Source organism: Clupea harengus, chromosome 6, assembly GCF_900700415.2.
Source record: "Clupea harengus chromosome 6, Ch_v2.0.2, whole genome shotgun sequence".
Lineage (NCBI taxonomy): Eukaryota > Metazoa > Chordata > Actinopteri > Clupeiformes > Clupeidae > Clupea > Clupea harengus.
Window position 1 is genome coordinate 8,671,405 of NC_045157.1, and position 24,441 is coordinate 8,695,845.

Here is a 24,441-nt window from a genome sequence, read left to right on the forward strand (position 1 = left end):
AAAGGAACAAAGAGGAAAAGAGCTGACAAAAAAGAGCCATCTAGGTTTGTGGCCATCTTATGGTTGCTTATGGTTACGGTTGTGTGGTTCGTCTTGCTAATAGAAAATCTGATGTGATGTAGTTGAATGCTCCATTCTGGAGATATTCAGTGAATAGACCATTGCAGTCCCCACAACTCCAGGTTTGACAATTGGTTTTATGTTTTGAGTTGTGCTATAATGTTATTGAGTAAATAGAAAAAAGTTTTCAGAGTAAATAGAAAAAAAAATATGAATCCAGGTCACTGAGTTGGTATTCCTTTAGACATCTAAAGAAAAAACAGAATCCATTTTCAGTCATATCTACCCTTCCCCCACATGCTTCTGTGTTTGATTAAACAAAAGGCAATCAAGAACTGTTATGTTGCTTTGACAACTGAGGTCAGGGGTCACTGGGCTACTGCTATGAGTCATTGGTCATTTAAAAACAATGACAGTCACCTGACAATCACCTGAAAACCTCTCAGAGTTGACCAGTTTGGCGGTGTCTACTGAATCTCCAGCTCGTCATCGAGCCAAGGCCTTGCAGACAGACTGGCAGTTTAGCGCATGTGTCTAGCTGCTAATCTTATTAGGGCCCTTGTCATCACTGTGCTAAATGATATATTAGATGGAGGTAAGTCAGACATGGGGGTAGGACTGAAGGGAGATTAAGAGTGCCCCTGCAAACCATGGAAGAACCTGGTTGTGTGTGTGTGTGTGTGTGTGTGCGTGTGTGTGCGTGCTTACGTACATGATAGCAGAGAACGGAAATAATATGTAGTATAGGTTAATATCAGTATCTATGTGGTTCATATTATTTCTCATGCTGGTTATCTTTTTTACAGCATAGCTCCAGTCAAGATCAGAAAATGCATAAGTCTGGAATGAATGTCTAAGGATAACAGAAGGGACAAATGGAGGAGTGTGTGTGTGTGTGTGTGTTTATTACAGATTACCTGTGTTAGTGTAACAGACGGATGGTCTGGTGAGGCCAGGTCTGAACCTAACATTGCCCAGCTGATTAAAGCCTTATCCTAGAGAATCTCCAACAGCACCAGTCAGGCCAGAAGTATCTCAATCAAATCTGCTGCTGAGGAAATGATCCCTGGAAAGTCACCTAAATTCCCTCGGGATTAATAAAGTATCCATCTATCTCTCTATCTCTCTATCAATTATCATTATCTTTGCCATAATGAAGGTTGCCTTAAACATAAGGTAATTTTTTAGATAGTGGTGTATTTTGTGAGTATATTTACACGTATATACTTGTGAGTAAGCTTTACAACAATGAGGAAAGACCACATTAGGATTGTGGCCACATACGTAACTGCTGCAGTCTCAAAATTAAGACATACAATCTGTATTGTTGGAGGCATACCGAACCACAAAAATGAAACGTTCACTATCCATCTGACACACACACACACACACACACACACACCGTAACCTGACAAGAAATGACCCAGAGCATGTTTATGAACAGGTACACCAGTGCATCTTTTTATTTACGCAAGCAGTTTGTTCCTACAGTTGAGAAAAGCCACTGTTAAGCGGTTGGCACATGTATGTACAGAACAGACCCATCATTACAGGCTTCTACTACGCATTCTTGGTGAAAGTACAAAAGGCTACGATGAGGAGGGAGCGGAAAGCATTGTCAGGTCAGTACTGAAAAGAGCAACAAGATTACAGGGAGGCAAGATCTGGACATGGGTAAGAAGCGCACCACAAACCAAACGGACACAACTCAAACACTACCATCTACAAGCGGAGAAGACTCGAGTGAAATGCAGAGAGCACAGGAGCTGAAATACTGCACATGATTTAGAAATCAAAAAGGAAGTTGACTGTTCACATGTAGTCAACATGTTAAAACAACTGAGACCAAATCAAAAAGGAAATTAAAAAGTGAAATTACAAAAAAAATTCTATTTTTTTGTATGTTTGTTGCCAGTTAAAACGATTACCATTTAATGCATGACCATGCCACAAAGAACATCTAGATTCACAGTTGTTTACCTAACAGTACAGAGATTCAACTAGGAGCTGAATACCGATGCACTTACACCTATAAAGAGCTCACATATGGTCCAATAAGTGCACAAAACTAGCTCTTTGATAACACTGACAAAACATGAATTGCCAGGCAGTAAAAAGAATGATAAGACACCTCTGTAGTCCAATAGCATAATGATTTATAAGCAAGACAACAAGTGATTTTTTTTATCGTCATCAGGAAATATCATTATAGGTTCTTAATCTTCTTTTAATTTATTGTTTCTTATGATTTTAAAGGATTTATTTTTTGTTGTTGTGTGATATCACTTTTTTTTCCCCAAAAGCAAATCTCCCGCCAAAATGTAACGTCTTCAGAGAACGTCAGGATATCGCCTCCATCTTGGACTTGCCTGTGTGTCTCTCCTCCCACGCGTGGAATGTGTTTTGATACTCATTACGAATTAGGCTAATACCTGAAATTGAAGTGCTTACATACATGTATACATTTACAATAAGACTATTTACAGAGCAGAAAACTGCAAAACTGCCTACTTACCTGCTTTTTTCTCGTTCTCTACTGTAAGAAAATAAGAGGAGGGGCTCTAAAATGTTGGCGTGCATGTGTGGCAGGACTGGTGTGCATTCCGAATGGTAAGACTCATCTGACACGACGCTTCACATAGCAACTGGGTCCCCAACACAATCTGTCTCTACCCGGCTGCGGTTCCATATCGGTTCTGCACCGGTTCCGTGCCAGGACAGGGCCAGATGTGCTTCAGAACCATCAGAAGTGTGTTGCAGTGGAGTCAGCCGACGGCTGCATAAACCCTTCATTAGTCTTAAAGTCAGGCCTGGCTCTGCTGACCCAGGCTTGGCTCAGCAAGCAAAAATAATAACCTTTATCTTATAGAATTTTGGTTAGACTCTTGAATAGTAACTGTAAATAAAAAAAGATTTATGGTACATTTGCAATATCTTTCAGAAAGTAATAATATGAGAATAATACAGAATTGGCAAGCATTCTGCTGGTTTTGGGCTTCCCTCCCCACGAATGGTTAAAAAAAGAGTGCTTATTTTTTTAATTTTGTTATTTTTTTTTGTCTCCTGAAGTGAAGGCCCTTTGTTGTGAGTTGTTCTTTAGAACGAGATCTTTGAAGAGACACACTCACACAGGAGGGAAATGTGCTTGAAACCCTTTATACCCCAGAACGTACCCATAAATGTAACGTACCCAGAAAACAAAAACCACAGAAATGAAAAATCTAACAAAAGGATAACGAGATAATGAGAAATTGAACAAAAAAAAAAAATTCGAAAAAGAAAGAGCTTTAAAAAACTTCCTCCATTAAAAATGAGTAAAAATGTAAATAAAAAAACAAAAAAGTGAAGGTAGCTTGTAATACTACGTCTTCTTCTTAACAATAATAATAGTAATAATAATAATACTGTCTGTATGTAAAATAATGGGTTGTCATGGGGTGGTACAGAGACACCAGTGAGATCATCTCAGCGCCACCACTCTCCTGTGACAGGAAGTGACATCGCTGGACTTCCTCCCCCGGGCGTCCTCCTGCCTTATGTGTAGGCATTGAGGCGCTCCTTGGAGCGCGTGGAGTGAATGTCGTGCAGCTCTTGCTCCTCCTTGGACTTGATGTCCTCATACTTCTGCATCTTACAGGCGTCCTTCACGTAAGCCCAGTTAGCAGACAGCACCATCAGATAGTGGATCTAGAACAGAGCGGAGAAGAGAAGAGATGAGAAGAAATTGTTGCATAATTTACGGCATAAATACATAAATAAATAACACCTCAGACAGACAGGCTTTTGAGTTGGGTTCTGCTCAAGTTTTTTTCCTGTTAAAAGGGATTCTTCTTTCTTCGTCGCCTACATGCAGACAATCTGAATCGTGCTATATAAATCAATATAACTGAATAGAATTGTATTGAAATTAAATACACATATAAATACTCACAAACATATGCAGTGACCCTATATGACACACACATCCACACAACCTAGGTGATGATCTAGTCCCGCCCTCTCTGAGAATGTTTGGGAGACCTGTGTCGTTCCTTGAGTCCACCACCAGGTGGCAGGCCTGGCTAAGCTTTTAAGGGGCCCTTTGTTTCCATGGCAGCTGATGTTCCAACCACTTATCCTGCCATAGAGAGCTCAGGGTTCTGGCATTTACAGTCAAGCATACCTTTTGTTTTTTTACACGATAAAATCTTTTTAGGTGTCTTATGGTTGACACAATTATAAGGATTCATTCAATTGTTAATCACTTTATCGCATCTGACCATATGGCAAAATCTATCAGCTGTTGGAATTAATATGCTATCAAGTAAAGGGGTACATAGTCTCTTATCTTCTAACATATAGCAAGGGATTGATAGCAGTGTTTTCATGTTTGAAGCCATACTGACATTGCGAGGAGTAGCTTACTCCACAGGAAGCAGGTGGATAACTGTGAGTGCTCAAGTCATAGAATCAGACTCTGCCTGTTTTCCTCCACCAGCGCGGTGTCGCCATCAAGAGAATAGACGTTCATTGTTGTCAGTGCAACAGCAGCGGAGTGAATGCATATCGCTGGCATGAGAAACGGCAGTCGGTAAGGTAAGGTAAGGAGTCCAAAGCTATAACTACCATGGATAATGCAACTGATCACAAAACGACTCAATTAGCGTCATCCCGACATTAACCTGCCACACAAATTCATTTTCAAAAAAAATCGTATTGTCGCATCGAACTGAAAAATCAACAGTTTTGTCTATAGATACACAATTGCTGTCTTTTTGGGTTATTTAATATATATATATGATTTTCAGTGGTACATTTAATGTATCACAAGCTGTTTCCTTTGTGCCAAGCATGGTTTTAAATGTTAAAAAGAGATCGATTTCTTGCCGAACACACACAGTCCCCCCTGTCTAGCGACAGCATTCTCTTTCTTAGAAAATGGCTCCTTGCAAATCACTGAGAGATGTTCTCAACAAGCTCCAGGCCCTTTCTTCTCCTAGTTTCCATGGTTACCATACGACATGCCCAGCGTCTCTGTGAGAGAAAAACTCTGTCTCTCCAATGCGCCAAAATCCCTCCTCCCCAGACAGACACTCTCTCTCTCTCTCTCTCTCTCTCTCTCTCTCTCTCTCTCTCTCTTATCTCTCTCTGTCTCTCTCTCTCTCTCTCTCTTTCACACACACACCACACACACACACACACACACACACACACACACACACACACACACACACACACACACACAAAAGCACATATGCACACATCATACACAGATGTCCACCCTTGTCAGCCACACACACACACACACACACACACACACACACACACACACACACACACACACACACACACACACACACACACAGACCCTTAAGCATTCACACAGAAACAGGCAAGCAGGCATGCAAAACATAAAACAGATACTAAGGAACACATTACTGAGATTACAATATTGCATCCCAGCTAAAGAGTTAGATGGGAGATACGTTATGCCTGCCTGTCTGCCTGTCTGCCTGCCTACCTGTCTGCCTTCCTGCCTACCTCCCTCCTTGCCTGCCTGTGCAGAATGAAGCTGACTCTAACATGTATCAGGTCAGGGCCAGTGCCTCTAGCTGGGTGAATATCCAACACGCCTGACATTGTTTTGGGTGTGCCCCCCCCCACACACACACACAAACACACACATAATACGGACACATACACAAGCTACACAACACATGCACATGCAATCATAGACACACATGAATACACACACACCTGCGTCTGTTCCTCCAGGTAAAGGGTATAAATTCTGTGTGTGTGTATGTGTGTGTGTGTGTGCGTTTGTGTGTGTTTGAAAGCTTATGTGTGCAGACAGTGAGGGATGCATCTCTGAAGGTCCCACAGGACCATAAAACACTGCTGAGCCAAACACCCAGCTATCTCACACACACACACACACACACACACACACACACACACACACACACACACACACACACACACACACACACACACACACACACACACACGCACGCACCACACACACACACAGACACACATACACACACACACACACACGCACGCACACACACACACACTTAAATGAGAAATCTCTGCTTCACATTTTCTGCCATGCACATTACAGGTGGGTTTTCTGAAAGACTGGAGTAGTGTTGACGTCTCTTACCATGGCGATGACTGCAGCTCCAGCCCCAGCCAGTGCGCAGACAAAGAGGTGAAAGGTCATGTCCAGCTGCAGGGGACAGAGGAGGGGAGATATGAAAGGATACCACACACACAGACACACACACTCACACACACACACACACACACACACACACACACACACACACACACACACACACACAGACACACACATACACACAGACACACACACACACACAAACACACAGACACAGACACACACACAGAAACCAGATACACACACAAGCACACACACACACACACACACACACACACACACACACACACACACACACACACACAAGCACACACACAAAACCCACCTCAGTTGACACACACATCCTGTAAAACTTCTCAGATCCTGCACACACTGTCCTCTCCTCCCCAATAGTCACCACTCCTGAAACAGAGACATGACCGACACGGGTCCACAATGAATGTGCAAAAGTAGTCCAGCCACATGCAGGTCCACTCAAGTCTATTCTACTTTAAGGTTTTGAGCCATAGGATTTGACCTAACTGTACGATCTTAATGTCTTATGTTTGTCCTAAAGTGTCATTTCATGTCCTTTCCCTAATGCCAGCTCTGGCGCGTCAAAATACACGTGAGCGGTCTGGGTGTTCGTACACAGTGCAAAGTATTTACTCTACTGCTCTCTTTGCACAGGACTGCACAGCACAGAATTTGATCTTCCAGAAGGTTCCTTAAGGAAATTCCGTCGTGTACGTAAAGTAGGATTTTGTGGCCCGGGTCGAGTGTGTGTGTGTGTGTGTATGTGTGTGTGTGTGTGTGTGTGTGTGTGTGTGTGTGTGTATGTGTGTGTGTGTGTATGTGTGTGTGTGTGTGTGTGTGTGTGTGTGTGTGTGTGTGTGTGTGTGTGTGTGTGTGTGTGTGTGCGGTGCATGCAGGAGCCCAGTTGTGGTGCGTACCGAACTGGCGCGGGTCGAGGCACAGGCTGGCTCCCTCCAGCAGCGTGGCGTTTTGGCAGATGGTCCAGATGTTGAAGTAGACGAACACGGGCAGAGAGGTGAAGGCCGTCACCCCGAGCCAGGCCAGCATGAAGATGTAGGTCAGCATGATGAACTGCATACGCAGGGGTCAAAGGTCAACAAACAGGTGGAATACAGGACACTTATCTATCTATCTATCTATCTACCTATCTACCTATCTATCTATACTCTCTGCCTTTCAGTATTTAAGCCAAAACATCTTAGGACAAAACCACAACTCATTTTACAAAATTACCACAAAAGGATCTAAACATCCAAACATAAAAGGCATTAAATGCATCTCATATATATATATATATATGTATATATAAGTCTTGCTGTCGGCTTGTTTTTCTATATTGCCTGAAATTGCTCAGTTTAGTGACTGTCATATAATCTCTTTGCATTGATGCATTGCCCACACTTGCCCTTGTGTCCAAGCCAATAAATGTGCTTCACTAGAATCGAACCCAAAGACTTTTGACTGCTGGACAGTAAACATCTCTAGAATAATGGATTACAAACAATCTCTATTACTGCATTGCCCATAACCTCCCATGCAGGTGTCTTACTTCCTGTAAACCTCTTTTTCAATGGATCTTTTATTCCCAATCCCTCTGACCTCTGACGTCTGACCTGATCCTTTTACCTAATCCCTAATGTGGGCGTGGTGGTGCTGCGGTGGCTAGCGTCACCGATTTGACCCGGGTTTGATTTTGCGTTAACTGAAGGTTAAGGTCTGTGGGTCGCTTTGGGATAAAAGCGTCTGCTAAATACCTGACCTTTACCTTTAATCCGTGCCCCACTCCCCAAGCTGTTCTGTTGACCCCGCCCAGCGTTGTTGTCTTACCCATGCGCTGACGCAGCGTCCACAGGTGGTGATCTTGAAGTCCCCGTACAGGTCCTTAATGGCTCCACTTGTGAAGAAGCCCTCCACCATCAGCAGGATCCCATACACGAAGAATGCAGACGCAATGCCGTAGATCACGTACTTAATGATGTCAATGCTGGAGGAGAGAAGGACAGAGACTATATGAGTGTGTGTGTGAGAGAGAGAGAGAGATAAAGAGAATGAGTGAATATGCGTGAGTGTGTGGATGTATGCGTGTATGTGTTTGTGTGTTTGATCCAATGGCAGGTGAAAAGAGAGTGAGTGAGCATGCCTGTGAGTGTGTGGATGTATGCATGTGTGTGTTTGTGTGATTGAACCAATAGAAGGTGCAAAATACACCTAACTACGGTTTCCCCCGAGTGTGACCATGGTGACAGGAGGGAGACAGAGAGCACCATGAGTGTGACTCCTCATGGCTTAGGTAGACACCGGAGTTACAGACACTGAGGTGAGACTGTAAGCACAGACATCAGGACAGAACAGTGGCAGAATCCTTCATAGAAGAATCTATTTGGAACCTCTGATGAGGATTATCTGCCTATCAAGTTAATTATAGTTCTTGCTGAGATTCAGAACCCATCTCCTGCTGTGAGGAGCTCTTTTCAAGTGCAGAGGACCGTTTTGGTCAGTTATTTGTTTATGTGGGTCTCCATGAAGAGCCTTTAATGTTTTTAATAACTGAGCACCGTGACAGATGCAGTACTGCCCAGAGGCCTAGCGGTGGCGCTAACTCACATCATGAAGACGTCCACGCCATCTCCAGGTGCCCGTATCACCTCAAAGTAATTCTGCAGGATGGTGACGGTGCCTGTCAGAGCCTCGTGCCCGCAGCCACAGAAGAGCGCCACGCCAGCATACAGCAGGATGGTGGCCACCAGCGATGGGTACGGGATGCCACGCAGGCATTTCAGACAGCATTCGCCACACCCTGGGGCAAGAGGAACACACATGAGAAACAAAACATTTAGAACATAAAACATCAGTGGCAACAGTAACATATCTGTCTGTCTATCTATAAACATACAGTATGTATATATATATATATATATACACAGTATATCTGTCTGTCTGTCTGTCTCTCTGTCTGTCTATCTATCTATCTATCTGTCTGTCTGTCTGTCTGTTTATCTATCTATCTATCTATCTATCTATCTGTCTGTCTGTCTGTCTGTTTATCTATCTATCTATCTGGCTATCTGTCTGTCTGTCTATCTATCTATCTATCTATCTATCTATCTGTATGTCTGTCTGTCTGTCTGTCTGTCTGTCTGTCTGTCTTTTTATTTATTTATTTATTATTACATGGAACCCTGACAACAGGCTTATAATTGATGATGATGATGATGGTAAATATTCCCATGTAAGGAAACAATGATATAGTGTTTATGCTGTGAATGCATTGCTGATACAGTATACAGAACGAGAGAGCGAGAGTACAAGCCAACCAGAATAACTCAATAAAATACAGTTAAAAATACACTTAAAGAAAGGTCTCTGTGACCTATAATGGAAACCCCAGCCAGTGGCATACATTAGAATTCCAATCTATGCTTCTCCTGATGGAACGCTATGACCACAATGAAATTTCTGCACAAATCCAATCATGGAATTCCGTCGCTACATTAATCTCTCCGGGTCCGATTGCTGTCATGTCTAATGTTACAAGCCCACAGTCATCAGCGAGGCTCCAGCGGACACTCACAAATGAAATGCATAACGCCCCATAATCTGATCACTCCAGTTGACACTGGCCCTCCAGGCCCTGTTTCCTGCACAGGGGAGAGCTCCGCTACTGTAAGTGCTGTAACCGTGTACCGAGGGCCAGCTGCACACCCATTGGCTGCTCTGAAGGCCAGCTGCAGTCCCATTGGCTGCTCGGTGCTCATCAGCTACCTGCTGGCTGCAGGGGACTTGGGGCCCTGTGGAGATACAGTCGGGGTCGGACACAGAGGCTGCAGAGGGCTGGGTCCCTGTGGAGGGCTGGGGCCCTGTGGAGTTACAGTGGGGGTCGGACACAGAGGCTGCAGAGGACTGTTCTCTCTTTGTCTACTGCCTGACTTGAATTACAACTACCTGCATCAGAGCACCACAGAGCCTCCAGCCTGGCCTCGACACACAGACACACACACACACACACACACACACACACACACACTCACACAGGGTGTAACTGTCCTACACGCACTATTACACACAGTCAGTCTCTCTCTCTCTCTCTCTCTCTCTCTGGACTCACATTGGACTTAACCTTACACATTGAGCTTAACCCCACCACATGCACATATTCACATACATGCACACACACACACACACACACACTCACACGCCCTCGATTCATACTCAGCTGGGCATAACTCTCCTAGAGCCCCACCCCCCAACCTCTGCACACTCTAATCGCCCTACCCCCTCAGCCCAGGGCAGGGTCAGAGCAAATATTAGTGTGTGTGTGTTTGTGTGTTTGTGTGTTTGTGTGCATGTGTGTGTGTCCTGTACTAAAGAGGGATAACATGCAAATGCAGGTTTCAACGCTATGACTCATAAATCAGCTACTGTAGGCAAGGATGGGTGCTGGCCGGGTAACTCGTCACGACAGACACAGCCTCTCTCTCTCTTTATCCCTCCCTCTCTCTCCCTTTTTCTCTCCGCCCATATACAGTATCTCCTTCTTCTTTGTCTTTCTCGAGCTAATGGCTTCATTCTGCATTACTCTAATTCTCCTACCCAGTCCCCCATTTTTTATCATTTCTTTCTGTCACTCTCTATTCCCACGGATGGGCATTCGATTAAATTGTCTTAATCGATCGTCGGGAGAATTAACGATCGATTTTCGATTAATCATTAATATTTTTATATTAAAATTCACTATTTATAGGCTATATTAAAATGCAGTGAAAATAGAAAAAACACAGTGTGTTTCCTCATTGAGATCTTTATTACCAGATGAACAACTCTTGTGGCAGTTAAACTTACAAGATGGACAACTCTTGTGGCAGTTAAACGGGATCCGTTCAATGGTTACACTTGAAAATATGCGCTGCTGTACTCTTAAGCAGCGGAGCCGACAGCTAGAAGCCGGTGCTCATAAACACAACTGACCTTCGGTTTTTTTTTCTCTCTAACTAATTAATCTCACATTTTGAAATTCATTCATCTAGATTCATCGTGATTAAAAGTTTGTTTTCTTCTAAAGACTAAATCTTATAAATTAACGAGTAATCACTTCAGACAGCGTGTATTTTAGACACTGTTGTTTAATTGCATTTTTTTCGTGCTCTCTCGCCATCAGCCAAGGAATGTATGCGAGACACAATGGTGCCCCTCGACGGTAAATCGTAAGAATTGTTCGAATTCGAATCACCTCAGTCAGCCCACCGTCTTCAACTATGTTGATGGGCCGACAGTCCCTCAGCTCTCTCCATCTTCAACTACCGTCTCGGTCTCTTCTATCTAACTGACTGCAGACAAGGGGCGGTTTCGTGCCATGGGTCAACGCGCACCGGAAGTAAACAAAGTTGCGTTAACTGCGTTCAAATATTTGATTGCATTAATCTCCGCCACAATAATCTCATAGAATAACGCGTTAACTTTGACAGCCCTAAAATAAATAAATTACACGCACACTACGCAGGAGAACATGTTTTAATCGATGAAAAAATAATTTCATCAAGGAAATTCTTAATGATCAATTAATCGATCGTCGATGAATTATGCCCATCCCTAATTCCCACCCCTCTATCTCTCTCTCTTCTTCTCTTTTCTCTCTCTTCCTCCTCTCTCTCTCTCCTTCTCTCTCTCCCGCTTTCTCACTCACTAATGACCTTAATGTTATCGCCCTGGAACACCTCCATGAGTCCTTCACAGTGTTCTAATTCCGGACACCCCCTGAACTCCATTACATGTGCGAGAACCCAAAATGCAGATGACGATGGATCATCTGATGCATTATAGGTCACAGCCTTATATCTCTGAGAGGAAACCCTGGGCCTCCTCACATCCATAAGGTGAGAGACTGCTGAATGTTTTAGAGCAACGTCTTACGTTATTCAGTAAAATATGTGACATGATTTCAGGGTTCCACCCAATGTCTTCACTGTTAGGCTATAAATATTGCCATCCTTTGCATCTGAGTTTTAAATCAGCACACACACACACACACACACACACACACACACACACACACACACACACACACATTCTGGCTGCAGCTGGCTCCAGAGCAGCCCAGCATCAGATCAACGCCTGCGGCTCTCTTCGTTGTTTCTGCCACACTTGATAAGTTTACGACGCCCATCAGAGTAGCAGTTTGACTCTCCTACTGGAGGAAGATGAGAAGCCCGTTAGGTGCACCCTCTTCATGTCCTCTACATGGGCAATCACTTCCCCTGCACATGAATCCTGGTTCTCCAGGTACAGACCCACAGTAGTAATTCTGTAGCACGGGTCTGGATGTGGCACAGCAGTTGTCGAGTGCTTAACAGTGCAGTATTATTTCAACATATGAGGCCAACAGCCTTATTGTGATGATGTCATTTCCCATAGAACTGCAGTATACAGAGGAGGTAGGACACGTCTCCATGGCAACTGCACAGGTGGGAGAAATCATCGCAATGAATCTGAACACCTACATCAGTAAGTCAGTCATTGAAGAATAATCATGTTAATCATTCTCACACTGATAGCAAGTGGATGGATCTGATCTTCATCTGGTGAAGATGTGTACCAGTTCCAAAGATTCTCGCAGTTCTTCGCTCTCCTTCTCTCCCTCTTTCTCTGTCTCCCTCGCCCCTTCTCTGTCTCTCTCTCTCTCTCTCTCTCTCTCTCTCTCACTCTATCTCGGACACTGTCACTCTGGAATCTGGCTCTGATCTGGAGTATTAGAACCCCAGTGATCTCCCAATCAGATCTCCCAATTCTCTCAGTTCCTCTGAAGACAGATCCACATCTCTCTCTCTCTCTCTCTCTCTCTCTCTCTCTCTCTCTCTCTCTGTATCACTTTCTGTCAAACCTAAGATAATGTCATCTCTCTCTCTCTCTCTCTCTCTGTATCACTTTCTGTCAAACCTAAGACAATATCATCTCTCTCTCTCTCTCTCTCTCTCTCTTTCTCTCTCTCTCTCTCTCTGTTGATCCTGGCTGCATCAGGGCCAAATCAGGGCCACATTGAGGCCAGATAAGTGGCAGATTAGGGTCGGATCCGTGCGCGACTGATCTCCTATCCGGTGTGACCCTGGCGGGGAGCGATGCTTTGTGACGGGGCTAAACGTCGGGGATTGGCTAAAGAGCCAGTTTGAGGGTGTATTCATAATTCAGCACCAAGCCAGCTCCCCTGCCCACCACAGTCATGCATTATTAAGGCCCGCTCCGTTTGAGTTAAATCACCTGTGATGACAAAGATATCACCTCTCTCACACATTCACACTCACACACACACACACACACACACACACACACACACACACACACACACACACACACACACACACACACACACACACACATTCACACTCACACTTACTCCAACTCACTCACTGCTCAATCTAACACAGCGCGTGAAGAGGGGGTGGAACTGAAGGATCGAGTGAAATCAGGTCAGGGTGTATTGCCCTGTGTGTGTGTGTGTGTGTGTGTGTGTGTGTGTGTGTGTATAGAAGTCACACGTAACATGGACAGTGCTCCCTGCACAGACAGTCTGTACAAACGAAATTTGCGTCATTCACACCAGGCGGAGACCAAAGTATACCAAACGCTTTAACTGGTTGGCAAAAATATTTATGAAGTAGTCTATTCATACAGAAATAATCTTAATCATATCTTAACCCCAATCTTCCACCAGCAAACCAACACTGTTCCCCCAACCCACTCCCCCTGTCAACACACCCCTACTCCCTGGACTGACAACACACACCCCTACTCCCTGGACTGACAACACACACCCCTACTCCCTGAACTGTCAACACACACCCCTACTCCCTGAACTGTCAACACACACCCCTACTCACCCTCCCCCAAAAACAGACCCTGCATGCTCTCCTCCAAATACACACGACACCCCCTCCTCCCAGAACACACCCACAACCAATCAACGGCCTTCCGCCAACACACACACACACACACACATTCTCCAGTCCCTCAACACACCCAGCCTCCCTACCCCCAAAAGAGATGCATACATACATACATTTACTCCCCCCACACACACTCATGCACACATAAACAATACATAGCCAATCCTACCCAAATACATGCATACATACCCTCTTCCAAGACACACCCACATACAGTCTCTTGCACACACACACACACACCACACACACACGCACACACACACACTCTCTCTGCCCGATTCGCCCGACCCTATCCCATCTGTCGGTCTGTCAGCCGTGGGCATTTCACCTCCTCCCCCCATGATAATCCCCAATACAGCAGGGTGATGCTGACCTGATGGTCACCCCTCCACTCACACACACACACACACACACACACACACACAGAGGGGGGAGGGGGCCTCACGCGGCCCCAGAGCCCCAGACCCCCAGACCCTGGGCCAACACAAAGGACACGGCTCCGTCCATTTCAGATCACAGGACTACTCTACCACCACCCCAAGGGGGAGACAGAGAGACAGAGAGAGAGAGAAGGGAGAGAGAGAGAGAAAGAGAGAGAAAGAGAAAGAGAGAGAGAGAGAGAGAGAGGAGAGAGAGGGAGAGGGAGAGAGTGGAGAGAGAGGGAAAGAAAGAGAGAGCAGATGGGAAGACAAAAAAGGAGCAAGAGGAGGGGTGGAAGCAGAGAAAGAGACGGACAGATGGACAGAGCGGGAGCGGGAAGGACTGCAAGAGAGGGTAGTGGGGTGTCCTGCAGTGTGTGTGTGTGTGTGTGTGTGAGAGAGAGTAGTGGGGTGTCCTGTGTGTGTGTGTGTGTGTGTGTGTGGTGTGTGTGTGTGTGTATGTGAGAGAGAGAGAGAGAGAGAGTAGTGGGGTGTCCTGCAGTGTTGGAAGTGGGAGAGAGGGGCATTGTGTGTGTGTGTGTGTGTGAGAGAGAGAGTGAGAGGAGAGAGAGAGAGAGTGGTATGAGCACAATGTACTCTTAATGGCTGCTGCTGCTGTAAGGACCATTTTATCTGCTGCTGTTGCCTTAAGCCTCCTTAGGGGAGCACGGGAGTGGGCAGCATTTAAGTGCTTTGAGACAAAGGTAGTGTTAAAAACTCTCCAGTTGCCAGCATAAACAGATCATGGAATAGTTAGACTAAACGGAAGTGGAATTGCTGTGTTTTCCTCTGGTACCCTTAAAGGCACTGAAGTGGGACACATGGACTTGACGGCTCTTGACGGCCCCGCCCTTTTTAAAGCCAGCAGGTTCTCAGCTGTGTGAGCGTCTCCCGGTTCCTCTCCCTTGCTCTGCGCATGTTTAATCAACCAGTATGGTTGCCATGCCAACCACGGCGCTTATTCTGAGAATAGACTGGGCGCTTTCAGAGCACTGACCCACTTTGCAGCGCCGTGTGTCAACAAATTTCAGCAGGAGAAAGCGGCGAATGCTGCGCATTACAGAGATTACGCTCCGGGGCTAAAGCGAGGCTCTTGCCAGCCCTGAAAGCCCCAGAAAACCGCACAGAGCCCAGCCTCAGCCCCAGCCCCATCCTGGCCTCCATAGCAAAGGATTCCCTCTCAGCAGCGACCACTCCTTTTGGCACCAGCGAGGACCTCTTATGAAACAAGGAGAAAGTGGAAAGGGGGTTGGATCAGCAGGGGGAATTGAGAGAGAGAGAGAAAGAGAGAGAGAGAAAGCGCGGCGCTTGGAAATCTCATAGTCGCACGAGCAGGGTTTCTTTCTTCCCAGCCTATGCACCTGCTATGATATCACTTGTTTGCTACACCTAAATAACAACACCCCCTGAAAAAAGCAATAAAAACAACAACTAAAAACCGGTTGTAGATTTTAAGGGTCACACGCTCACACTAACAATAACCCAAACTGAGGTTTGGGGGACAATTGGTGGAAGCCCAGCCCGCCCCCTTCGGTCCGCCAGAGATGGAGATTATATCGAGAGGACAATAGAACCCCGTGGAAAGGGAGACGGCCCAGAGATAGACACACAACAGGCAGGAGAAGGGGAGGGGGGCAGGAGTGTGTTACGTTAAATAAACAATAAGAGCCCAACTCAGGCGTGAAATCCGCACTGAAAGGACTGTGAAACATTTAGGAGTAACACTTGCAAGCTTGTCCGTTTCAGGCGATTCTATGGACATCGTTTTCCCCTTAATATTAACACCATCCTGGGCCTTTTTCAGCAGGGACATTGCCCTGAACAATAAGATCAAGTGCATGCACAAGATCAAGTGCATGGCAGAGATTTTGACGGTGTAGGACAGAGTGGGGGTGATTTTGTGAGAGTGTCCAACATGTGTGTATTATATGTGGCATATTTGTGTCTTTTCATGAGATAGTTTAGTATGGTTTCTTTGTTTAAGTTTTTTTTACATTTAATAAAAAATGACCCCAGAAATTAAATTGAATCATATAGAGGTGGTGATCAATTTTCAGTCACTCTATCCTTAGTTATTTAAGAGCAGTTCTGTCCGTGTGTGTCTGTGTCTGTGTGTGTGTGCAGAGGCATCTCTAATTAACGCCCATCTCTTCTCCTCTTCTCTGGGCAGTAACGAGATGCCTGAGAGAGCCAGCAGGGCTTTTGGCAGACAGGTGTGTGAGTGCGGTATCCAGCTGGCGGACAGGTGAAGCTACACCTGCTTGTGAACACACAGCACAGGAAGAGGAACTACTGATACAAAACTCTCTCAACATGACGTCTCACCTTCTTCTTGAGGATGCTGTGGGTACCATATTTGCTATGGTAACTAGGACAACAGGAAGTCATCCCACACTCTAAAGGTAGAAAATACCTGTATGTCTGTTAACATGAAGCTACGTTAGCCACAATTTTAATGAATGTATCCTGCAAAATGTTGAATTACTGTGGTTCATTTGTCAAAGCCACAGTAGGTAATCTATATATTGACAGCATGCATTGTACTGATAAATTACCATCAGGGCATAACTACCCCTATACCCTGTGGTTTGTGTACAGTAAGGTAGGTCTGGCTTTTGCCCATGTTCTGCTGGAGTGTGCAATAAGGTCAAGAACCTCTAAATGTTCTCATTGGAACACTCTGCCTAGGGGGCTATGGAAAGCATTTCAGTGGATCTTAGAGAGAAAAAAAACATGGCCATGAAAAAAAAAAAGAATTCGCCCACCAAAGGATTCTACATTTGGAACCTTTTTTTCAGAGTGTAACTGACACAGAAAGCACAGATACAGACTCTAAACACAAACACTCACACACAGCTGGAGAGAAGTCACCACTCTCCAGACAGACAGAACAGATTAGCCAGAATGTGACCGGGAGGAGGGGTGTATGATTGTGTGTCTGTGTGTGATAGAGAGAGAGAGAGAGTGTGTGTGTGTGAAAGTGTGTGTATTATTCAAGAGAGTGAAAATGTGTGTGTGTGTGCATGGGAGGGAAACTGCGTTTGCATGTTCCTGATGTTTCTAGTGTTGTTTTATTGATTATGAAATAGCTGAGTAGATATACTCCAATGACATGGCGCTGAAAGCCAATTAAAGTCATTGATTAATGCTGGAACCGTTCATGTAACACGTTGCTAAATGGATTGAAAAATACAGGCTGGCATCGACCAGGAGGGCTCCATTAATAAAAGCCTTATATCAAATTTATAGCATCGGAGACAAGAATGGCCCTGGAATGAATAGCAGCCACAGTCCCGATTAGACCCAACACTCGGTTCCTGAGTTCCCCAGCGGATCCCTCAGAAGTCTTTTGCAGTACTGTCAAGAACTATTTTAGAGTGTAGGAGTGTTGTAGTACTAATGATCTTACTACGCACTTTCAGGGGTTGCTGTTAATGTCGCTGGCTGATCGCTGAAGCATAGACCTACAGCCAACTGGACTCTATATAGACCAAAGCTCTCATTTATTGTTTGATTTTTTTACACCGATTCCTCCCAGAGACGCAATGTTTCTTTATTACATACTGTATATAATATGTAATAAAATTACACTAAGCGATGCCACTGTTAGACTCTAGTCTCTCTCTGCTTGTATTATATATATATACAATTACACCAAGAGATGTCACTGTTTGTATATATATATATATATATATAATTACACCAAGAGATGTCACTGATAGACTCTAGTCTCTCACTGCTTGTGTTATTCTCCTTCTGGGCTCTGGTGTGATGGAGTGGACAGACTGTATTGACTGACAGAGTTGACAGATTTGTTGATGTGTTCGGTGTTGGCTATTCCACATCTCGATGCTTAAAACCAACACACAGCTCCCTGACTCATCGAGACAGACAAATACCCACTCAGTTATGTGTCATGCTTGTAAGTAAAAGCCACATCATCGCAGCTGAGGACGCAATATCATCATCGTTTCCGAGTCCGACACAATCACATGTAAAACAAAAACAACCACACGACGGAAATGTAATAGAATAATCTCTGTGATCTGAGTCAACAGCACTCAAGACATCATCCGCGTGGTAAACAAATATGGCTGTGAGCGCAGTGACTTCCCTAGCTGTGGCCTCATGCTTGAGAGCCTCGGCCTCATTAAATTGCCCTCTGTAACGAGCCTCTCAGCAGAGCCCATTGACACCAGAGGAGGGCCAGTGGGTCCGCGGGCCCAGACGATACCAGCGGGCCTTCTCAGGCTCGTTAGCAAACCCAAACAAACAATGGAGGCATTTAGAACCAGGTCTGCCTGGTCAGCGCGCCAGCCATGGTGTCATCCACTCACTCTCTCTCTCTGTCTGTCTCTCTCTCTCTCTGTGTCTCTCACATTCTCTCTCTCTCCCTCCTTCTTTCTCCTTCCCTCTCTCGCTCTCTCTCTCTCTGTCTCTCTCTCTCTTCTCTCGAAGTAATATCACAGTTATGAAATGCCCTCGCTCTCTCTCTGTGTCTCTCATGCTCTCTCTCCCTCTGTCTCTCTCTCTCTCTCCCTCCTTCTCTCGCCTTCCCTCTCTCTCTTTCTCTCGGAGTAATGATCGCAGTAATGAAATGCCCTCTCTCTCTCTCTTTCTCTCTCGGAGTAATGATCGCAGTAATGAAATGCCCTTTTCCCTGCGGGCCCTTAGGGCTCTCGCTCGAAGACAGTTCATCTGTGAGAGTGAAGAGACTCTACTCTACTTCTGATGCTGAGGGCTGAGAGTGGAGAGACGCTACACCATCTCTACTTCTGATACTGAGGGCAGGGCAGGGCAAGGCACGGCACAGATCCCCTCACATGCCTGCAGGGGCGGGCACCAGGAGCCTAAAGGGTGGGCATGGTGACACGAGGGGTGTGGGTGGGTGGGTGGGTGGGCTGGGGGCTTATGATTCCACCTGACCCAAAAAATAACATGTTCAATAACAATAACATATTCAAGACACCAAGAAATAGTAGCACATTCAAGACTTAAATACTAAAACGCTGATATTTGTTTTTGTCTAGTAATACACTGAAGTAGAGGTGGACAGGAGAGATTGGGGAACATTTGACTGTGGATTGCTTCCTTATCTCGTGAAGACCCTCTCCATTCCTCACTGTCTGGCTTAGCTGATACCTGGATGGGGATGGTGCATTTAAATGCTCAGTAATGCCTGGGCTTCTGCTGTGTTAGCAGGCGTAAGTGCAGTCAGCACACAGAGGGAGAGTGTGTGTGTGTGTGTGTGTGTGTGTGTGTGTGTGTGTGTGCTCAGCAGTCTGACAGCAGCTCCAGTTTACTGACACACACCTACTCAACAAATACCAGATGAAGACCAGTGGCCTACGACACCAGGATCCTAAAATAAATTCCTGGGATAGGTAACAAACAGTTTACATTTGAGCTATTCCTTAACAGTCTGACAGAAAGCAGCCATTGCTTAAAACAAGCAATAGAGTAGGGGAGACCAGGCACAGTTGGAACACTTTTTTGTACTTTTGTCTGCTTTTAAAAAAACGGCATATGAGACACCTTTCATTTTAACATATATGCAACATCGCCTTTCGTCTCGATATCTACTTCACTAATTCAAGCACATTCTAATTTTCATCCAAATGTAGTGAGTGCCTTGGGGGCAATTGTGACATGCCGGGTAGGGGTAGAGTACAATTTACAGCAACAGCCATGCATTATTCAAACCAGAATAGTGGTGGATAAGTGTTTTTCGGGGTTTACAGGGTTTGTTTTCAAAATGCCAGTGAGATAGTCGCTTACAATCCAAGGGTATCACATTTTTGCAAAAGTGGCTGGCCTATTTCACTTGCTAGTTACACTTGCTGGTTGCAACCGATTGTAAGGAGTTTCTCAATTGTCCCCAGGCGACCTCTCCTAATATTTGACAAGACAATTGGAATATAACACATTGTATACAGCTAATAATTATACTAGTAGCATCTAGTTCTGAAATCACTGATCACAACCACCTGTTACTTGAGATCCTGTCAAAATGCATCAATTGTGCAGTCCAAATCTTCCGCATAACTTGAAAGTCACAAATTTGCTCCACAAAACGACCTCTGTCTATAACTTTTGACAGAGATTGATACACAAGCTGAAATTTTAACATAGCATGTTGATGCCATCAAACATGTTGTCTGTGAGTTTCATCGCATTACGTTAGATAAGACACAAGCTGAGAAATTAAGCAAGTTACAACTGACCCCATGTTACAAGTGTACCTGGTCTCCCCTAGATAGAGGAAGAAATGGCTATGGTGTATGTGCTTGTTTTTATTGGGCTGTTTCATGTGAGTGTAACAAAAGTGAAATCTAAACGCCTTCTGACTGCTTTGCTATTTTAGGCCTACTGTATGCACAATAAAAGCTTGTAACATTTTGTCCTTTCAAAAATGTGTGTCTCTGTGTGTGTGTGCGCGCACAAGAGGTGTATGTGTGTAAGCGTGTGTGTGTGTGTGTGTGTGTGTTTGCACTCTGCCTGATTCAGTCTCCCCCCGGAGAAGCTGTTTCGGGAAAGGTTATGACGTTTTGTTTGTGGGTTTGAGGAGAGAGTGGGACAGCTAAGGTTAGCTTTCAGGGCTGTGCGCTTCAAACATAAGCAGCCTCATTCTTCATGTCCGCTGCGAGGTGCAGACATTAACAGGGCTGTGGAGACTCCTCTCTCAGCCTACATAAAGGCACGAGCCCGGGGGAACTCAAGAGCTCAACAAAAGATAAGTGAAGGGAGATCTGCTATTGGTGTGCGGCTATTCATTCCTCAGGATCCAGGGAATGCACAACTACCACATGCAGAAAACGAACATACATATTTATGTGTTATTTTCAGGTCAGCAGTAATTATGGAACATGTTTGTGTGGGGGTATGCATACTTATGTGCAGATAACCAGTGATGTGTGTGTGTGCTTGCCTGTGCCCAACCACATACCAGGAGATGCAAACAACCCTGTTTTAGGTGAATATAATAACAATACCTCAACTGTGTGTGTGTGTGTGTGTGTGTGTGTGTGTGTGTGTGTGTGTGTGTGTGTGTGTGTGTGTGCGTGTGCATGTGCTAAAGTCATCTTTGTGTTCGTATAATGATGTTTCTCTTCAGAGAAGAGCAGTGAAGCACAGCATTAATGAAGCACTCAACCCAGCACCTTAAGATGAATGTTTCATGCAGCCATGAAGATTTGATAGAGCAGGCGGCAACCAGCTGCTAGCCATGGAGGACTGAAACAGCATATGCCCAAGCAACCTCGTTCCCAACCGCACAATTAAGTCTATGTACTGCACACAACATATAGCGACAGACAGACAGGCGTGTTGAAAGGACCAAAGCGAAATAGTCTAACGTTATTATAAGCATTACCTGTATATGCATGTATATTGGACGCCATATTTTTCACAGCACTGATAATGACGACAAGATGTTTAAAACTATTGTGTGGTAAACAGGACTTAATGTGTAAAAATCGACCTGCACATTTGATGATCCACCTCTAGAAACATTGAACCGACGCATTCATTTAGGTTAAACTGCCTGCGCCCAGCTATGGGGACATGACATGGCCACTGCCATAGCAACGATTCCACATCATGCCTGTCAAACACTGCCTTTAAAGGAAGAAAGGGGGGGGGGACGGCACATACATGGAGAGAGAGAGCTAAAGAGAGGGAGAGAGAGAGAGACCAATCCTGACCAGTGTCTCGTTCATAACCTCTCGTGCGCTACGTGATGTTTTACTAAAGAAGGCAAAAAATATAGCATCTATTCATCATTAAATATCATGAATATGCACGAAGATGCCAATATGTATTATCGTGCAAATATAAATATCGTTTCAGCCAAACCAGGATATTTTCTGTTGTCGGTGTAAATAAATGACAACTGTCACTTCGCTACACAGTCCATATTTATAGCAATCCCATTTCACACAAAAGCAAACAACCGCTACCACTCGCAAACAGACGAACCAACAAGCGAATGAAAGCAGCGCAACCCCCGCGCCTCTAATGAGAAGGGGGGGAGAGTTTTTGATTTGAGACAATGGCGGTGGGAGGTGTACGGTCTGAGCTCGGCTTCACTCGCAGACTCCTTCAGCCGCCCAACAGAAACGCGCGGGAGGACAAAGACAGTCCCCTTCTGTACTGCACAGCATCCCTAAACATGCACACACCCTCTCTGTTTATGTGTGTGTGTGTGTGTGTGTGCCTCTTCCACGGAAAACCTGTCGCCAAAATATACACCAAACAAGTTGCATTTCATCAGTGCAATACATAAGATTCTCTTATGCGTATTTTGTACAATTTTGCCTCCAATAACAAATTTAATTTATCGGGTGGTCAGAAAAATGCATGATTTGATCGGGTCTGCAGCTTTTAGATACGCACCAAAGCTGAACAATAACAGCAAAGCAACAAATTATGGTAAATTTGTATTTTTGATAAATCTGTTTTGGGTAATAAAATATGCCAGTCAGTGACCTGTTTTCTGTCTCTCTTTCGCACGGATCCATAATCCACTCGATCACAGACAAAAGGACCCAGGCAGGGATTATAAACAGATGCACAGAGGTAAACGACACAAACAAAGAAAGGACGGCGTAAACGACCAAAAAAACAACCAAAGAAGCGCTCCCTCACCTTTCTGGGTCTGCCCCTCATCCATGTCTTCCTCCATGATATTCAGGTGTGATACGGAGATCTACTCTACAGAAGTGACCAGTGCAGCCGCGTCGAGCTTGTCCAGACCAGCTCCTTATCGTAACCCCCCTGCGAAGCACTGACAATAGAAGCGCGATATTCCTCCGTGTGAGCTCAGCTCTCTCTCTCTCTCGCTCCCTTCCTCTCTCTCCCTCACTACTCTCTGTGTCTCTCTCTCACTTCCTCGCTCTCTGTGCTCGTCTCTCGCTCTCTCTCGTGCCTCTCCCTCTTTTCTTGTGTGCTTTCTCTTTTTTTCTGTGGACTCTCTCTCTCTCTCACACACACACACTCTCTCTCACACACACTCTCTCTCTCTCCCCGCTACTTCCTCTATTCCACACGGAGATCGCCTGTCAACACAGATTTGGTCCAGCTGACTTGTCTTGAGCGTGAGGGGGATCAGGGTGTCGACTCTGTCATAGCAGCAGTGTGTGTGTGTGTGTGTGTGTGTGTGTGTGTGTGTGTTCTTGTGTGTGTATGTGTGTGCACTGTTGTGATGGGATGAAGGATGCCAGCACAGGTGCTGAGAAAAACACATGCGCACACCCACATACAAACACACATGCTCACAAAATGGTGCTCCAAACATGGACGATTACACTGCAAACAGACTGAGGGGCGTGCTTTCACAGACAGCCACACACATTCATACACACACACCCCTCTATAATTTAATGTAAGGTTGTGATTTATTTGTAAATGCATCTGTATCATAATCTGTTTTAAACAGAAGAGTAATAATTCCCACATATTTAGAGACAGAGAGAGATAGAGAGAAAGTGTAAGTCAGAGCCTCATGTAAAATGAACACTTGTGTTCCAGTGTGGGTTTTATATACACTTGAATGCTTGATTCTTCATGCGAGTGTGTGTGAATGGGCGCATGCATGTTTGTTCACTCTGTGTATCTGTGTGTGTTTGAGTGTAAGAGTGTGCTTTTTTTGGAACCTGGTGTCGTCGTGCCAACAATATCTACAGTGACCACCGTGGTCTGGAGTCTCCATGAGTATTTGAGGGTCGGGTGCTGAAAGTTAGTCTGACCTGCCAAACCAGGTGTTCCCCAGGACACGGAGGAACAGGCAGGACAGCCTATCATGCCTGCTGTGTATTTATTTCATTCTGCGCAGCCAATCGGTGTGCACTGG

The 24,441-nt window shown here is 45.0% G+C and overlaps 1 protein-coding gene across 1 annotated transcript; it reads right to left on the bottom strand.

Moving 5' to 3' along the window:
* Positions 1-1,493: 1,493 nt before the first annotated feature.
* Positions 1,494-23,469, bottom strand: gpm6aa (glycoprotein M6Aa). Its single transcript, XM_012834283.3, has 7 exons — positions 23,238-23,469; positions 8,843-9,035; positions 8,066-8,222; positions 7,156-7,309; positions 6,549-6,625; positions 6,209-6,274; positions 1,494-3,747 (listed from the first exon to the last, which is right to left on the bottom strand). The coding sequence occupies exons 1-7, from the start codon at positions 23,272-23,274 to the stop codon at positions 3,595-3,597; spliced, it is 837 nt and encodes a 278-aa protein (XP_012689737.1). The 5' UTR covers positions 23,275-23,469; the 3' UTR covers positions 1,494-3,594.
* Positions 23,470-24,441: the final 972 nt, after the last annotated feature.

Bases quoted from the DNA above. Each gene is read 5' to 3' on its own strand.
- gpm6aa (XM_012834283.3), bottom strand. From the start codon at position 23,274: ATGGAGGAAGACATGGATGAGGGGCAGACCCAGAAAG. The intron at 7,310-8,065 runs GTAAGACAACAA...CTGCGTATGCAG, and splicing joins GACGCTGCGTCAGCGCATGG to TTCATCATGCTGACCTACAT. The intron at 6,275-6,548 runs GTGGGTTTTGTG...TGTCCCCTGCAG, and splicing joins GGATGTGTGTGTCAACTGAG to CTGGACATGACCTTTCACCT.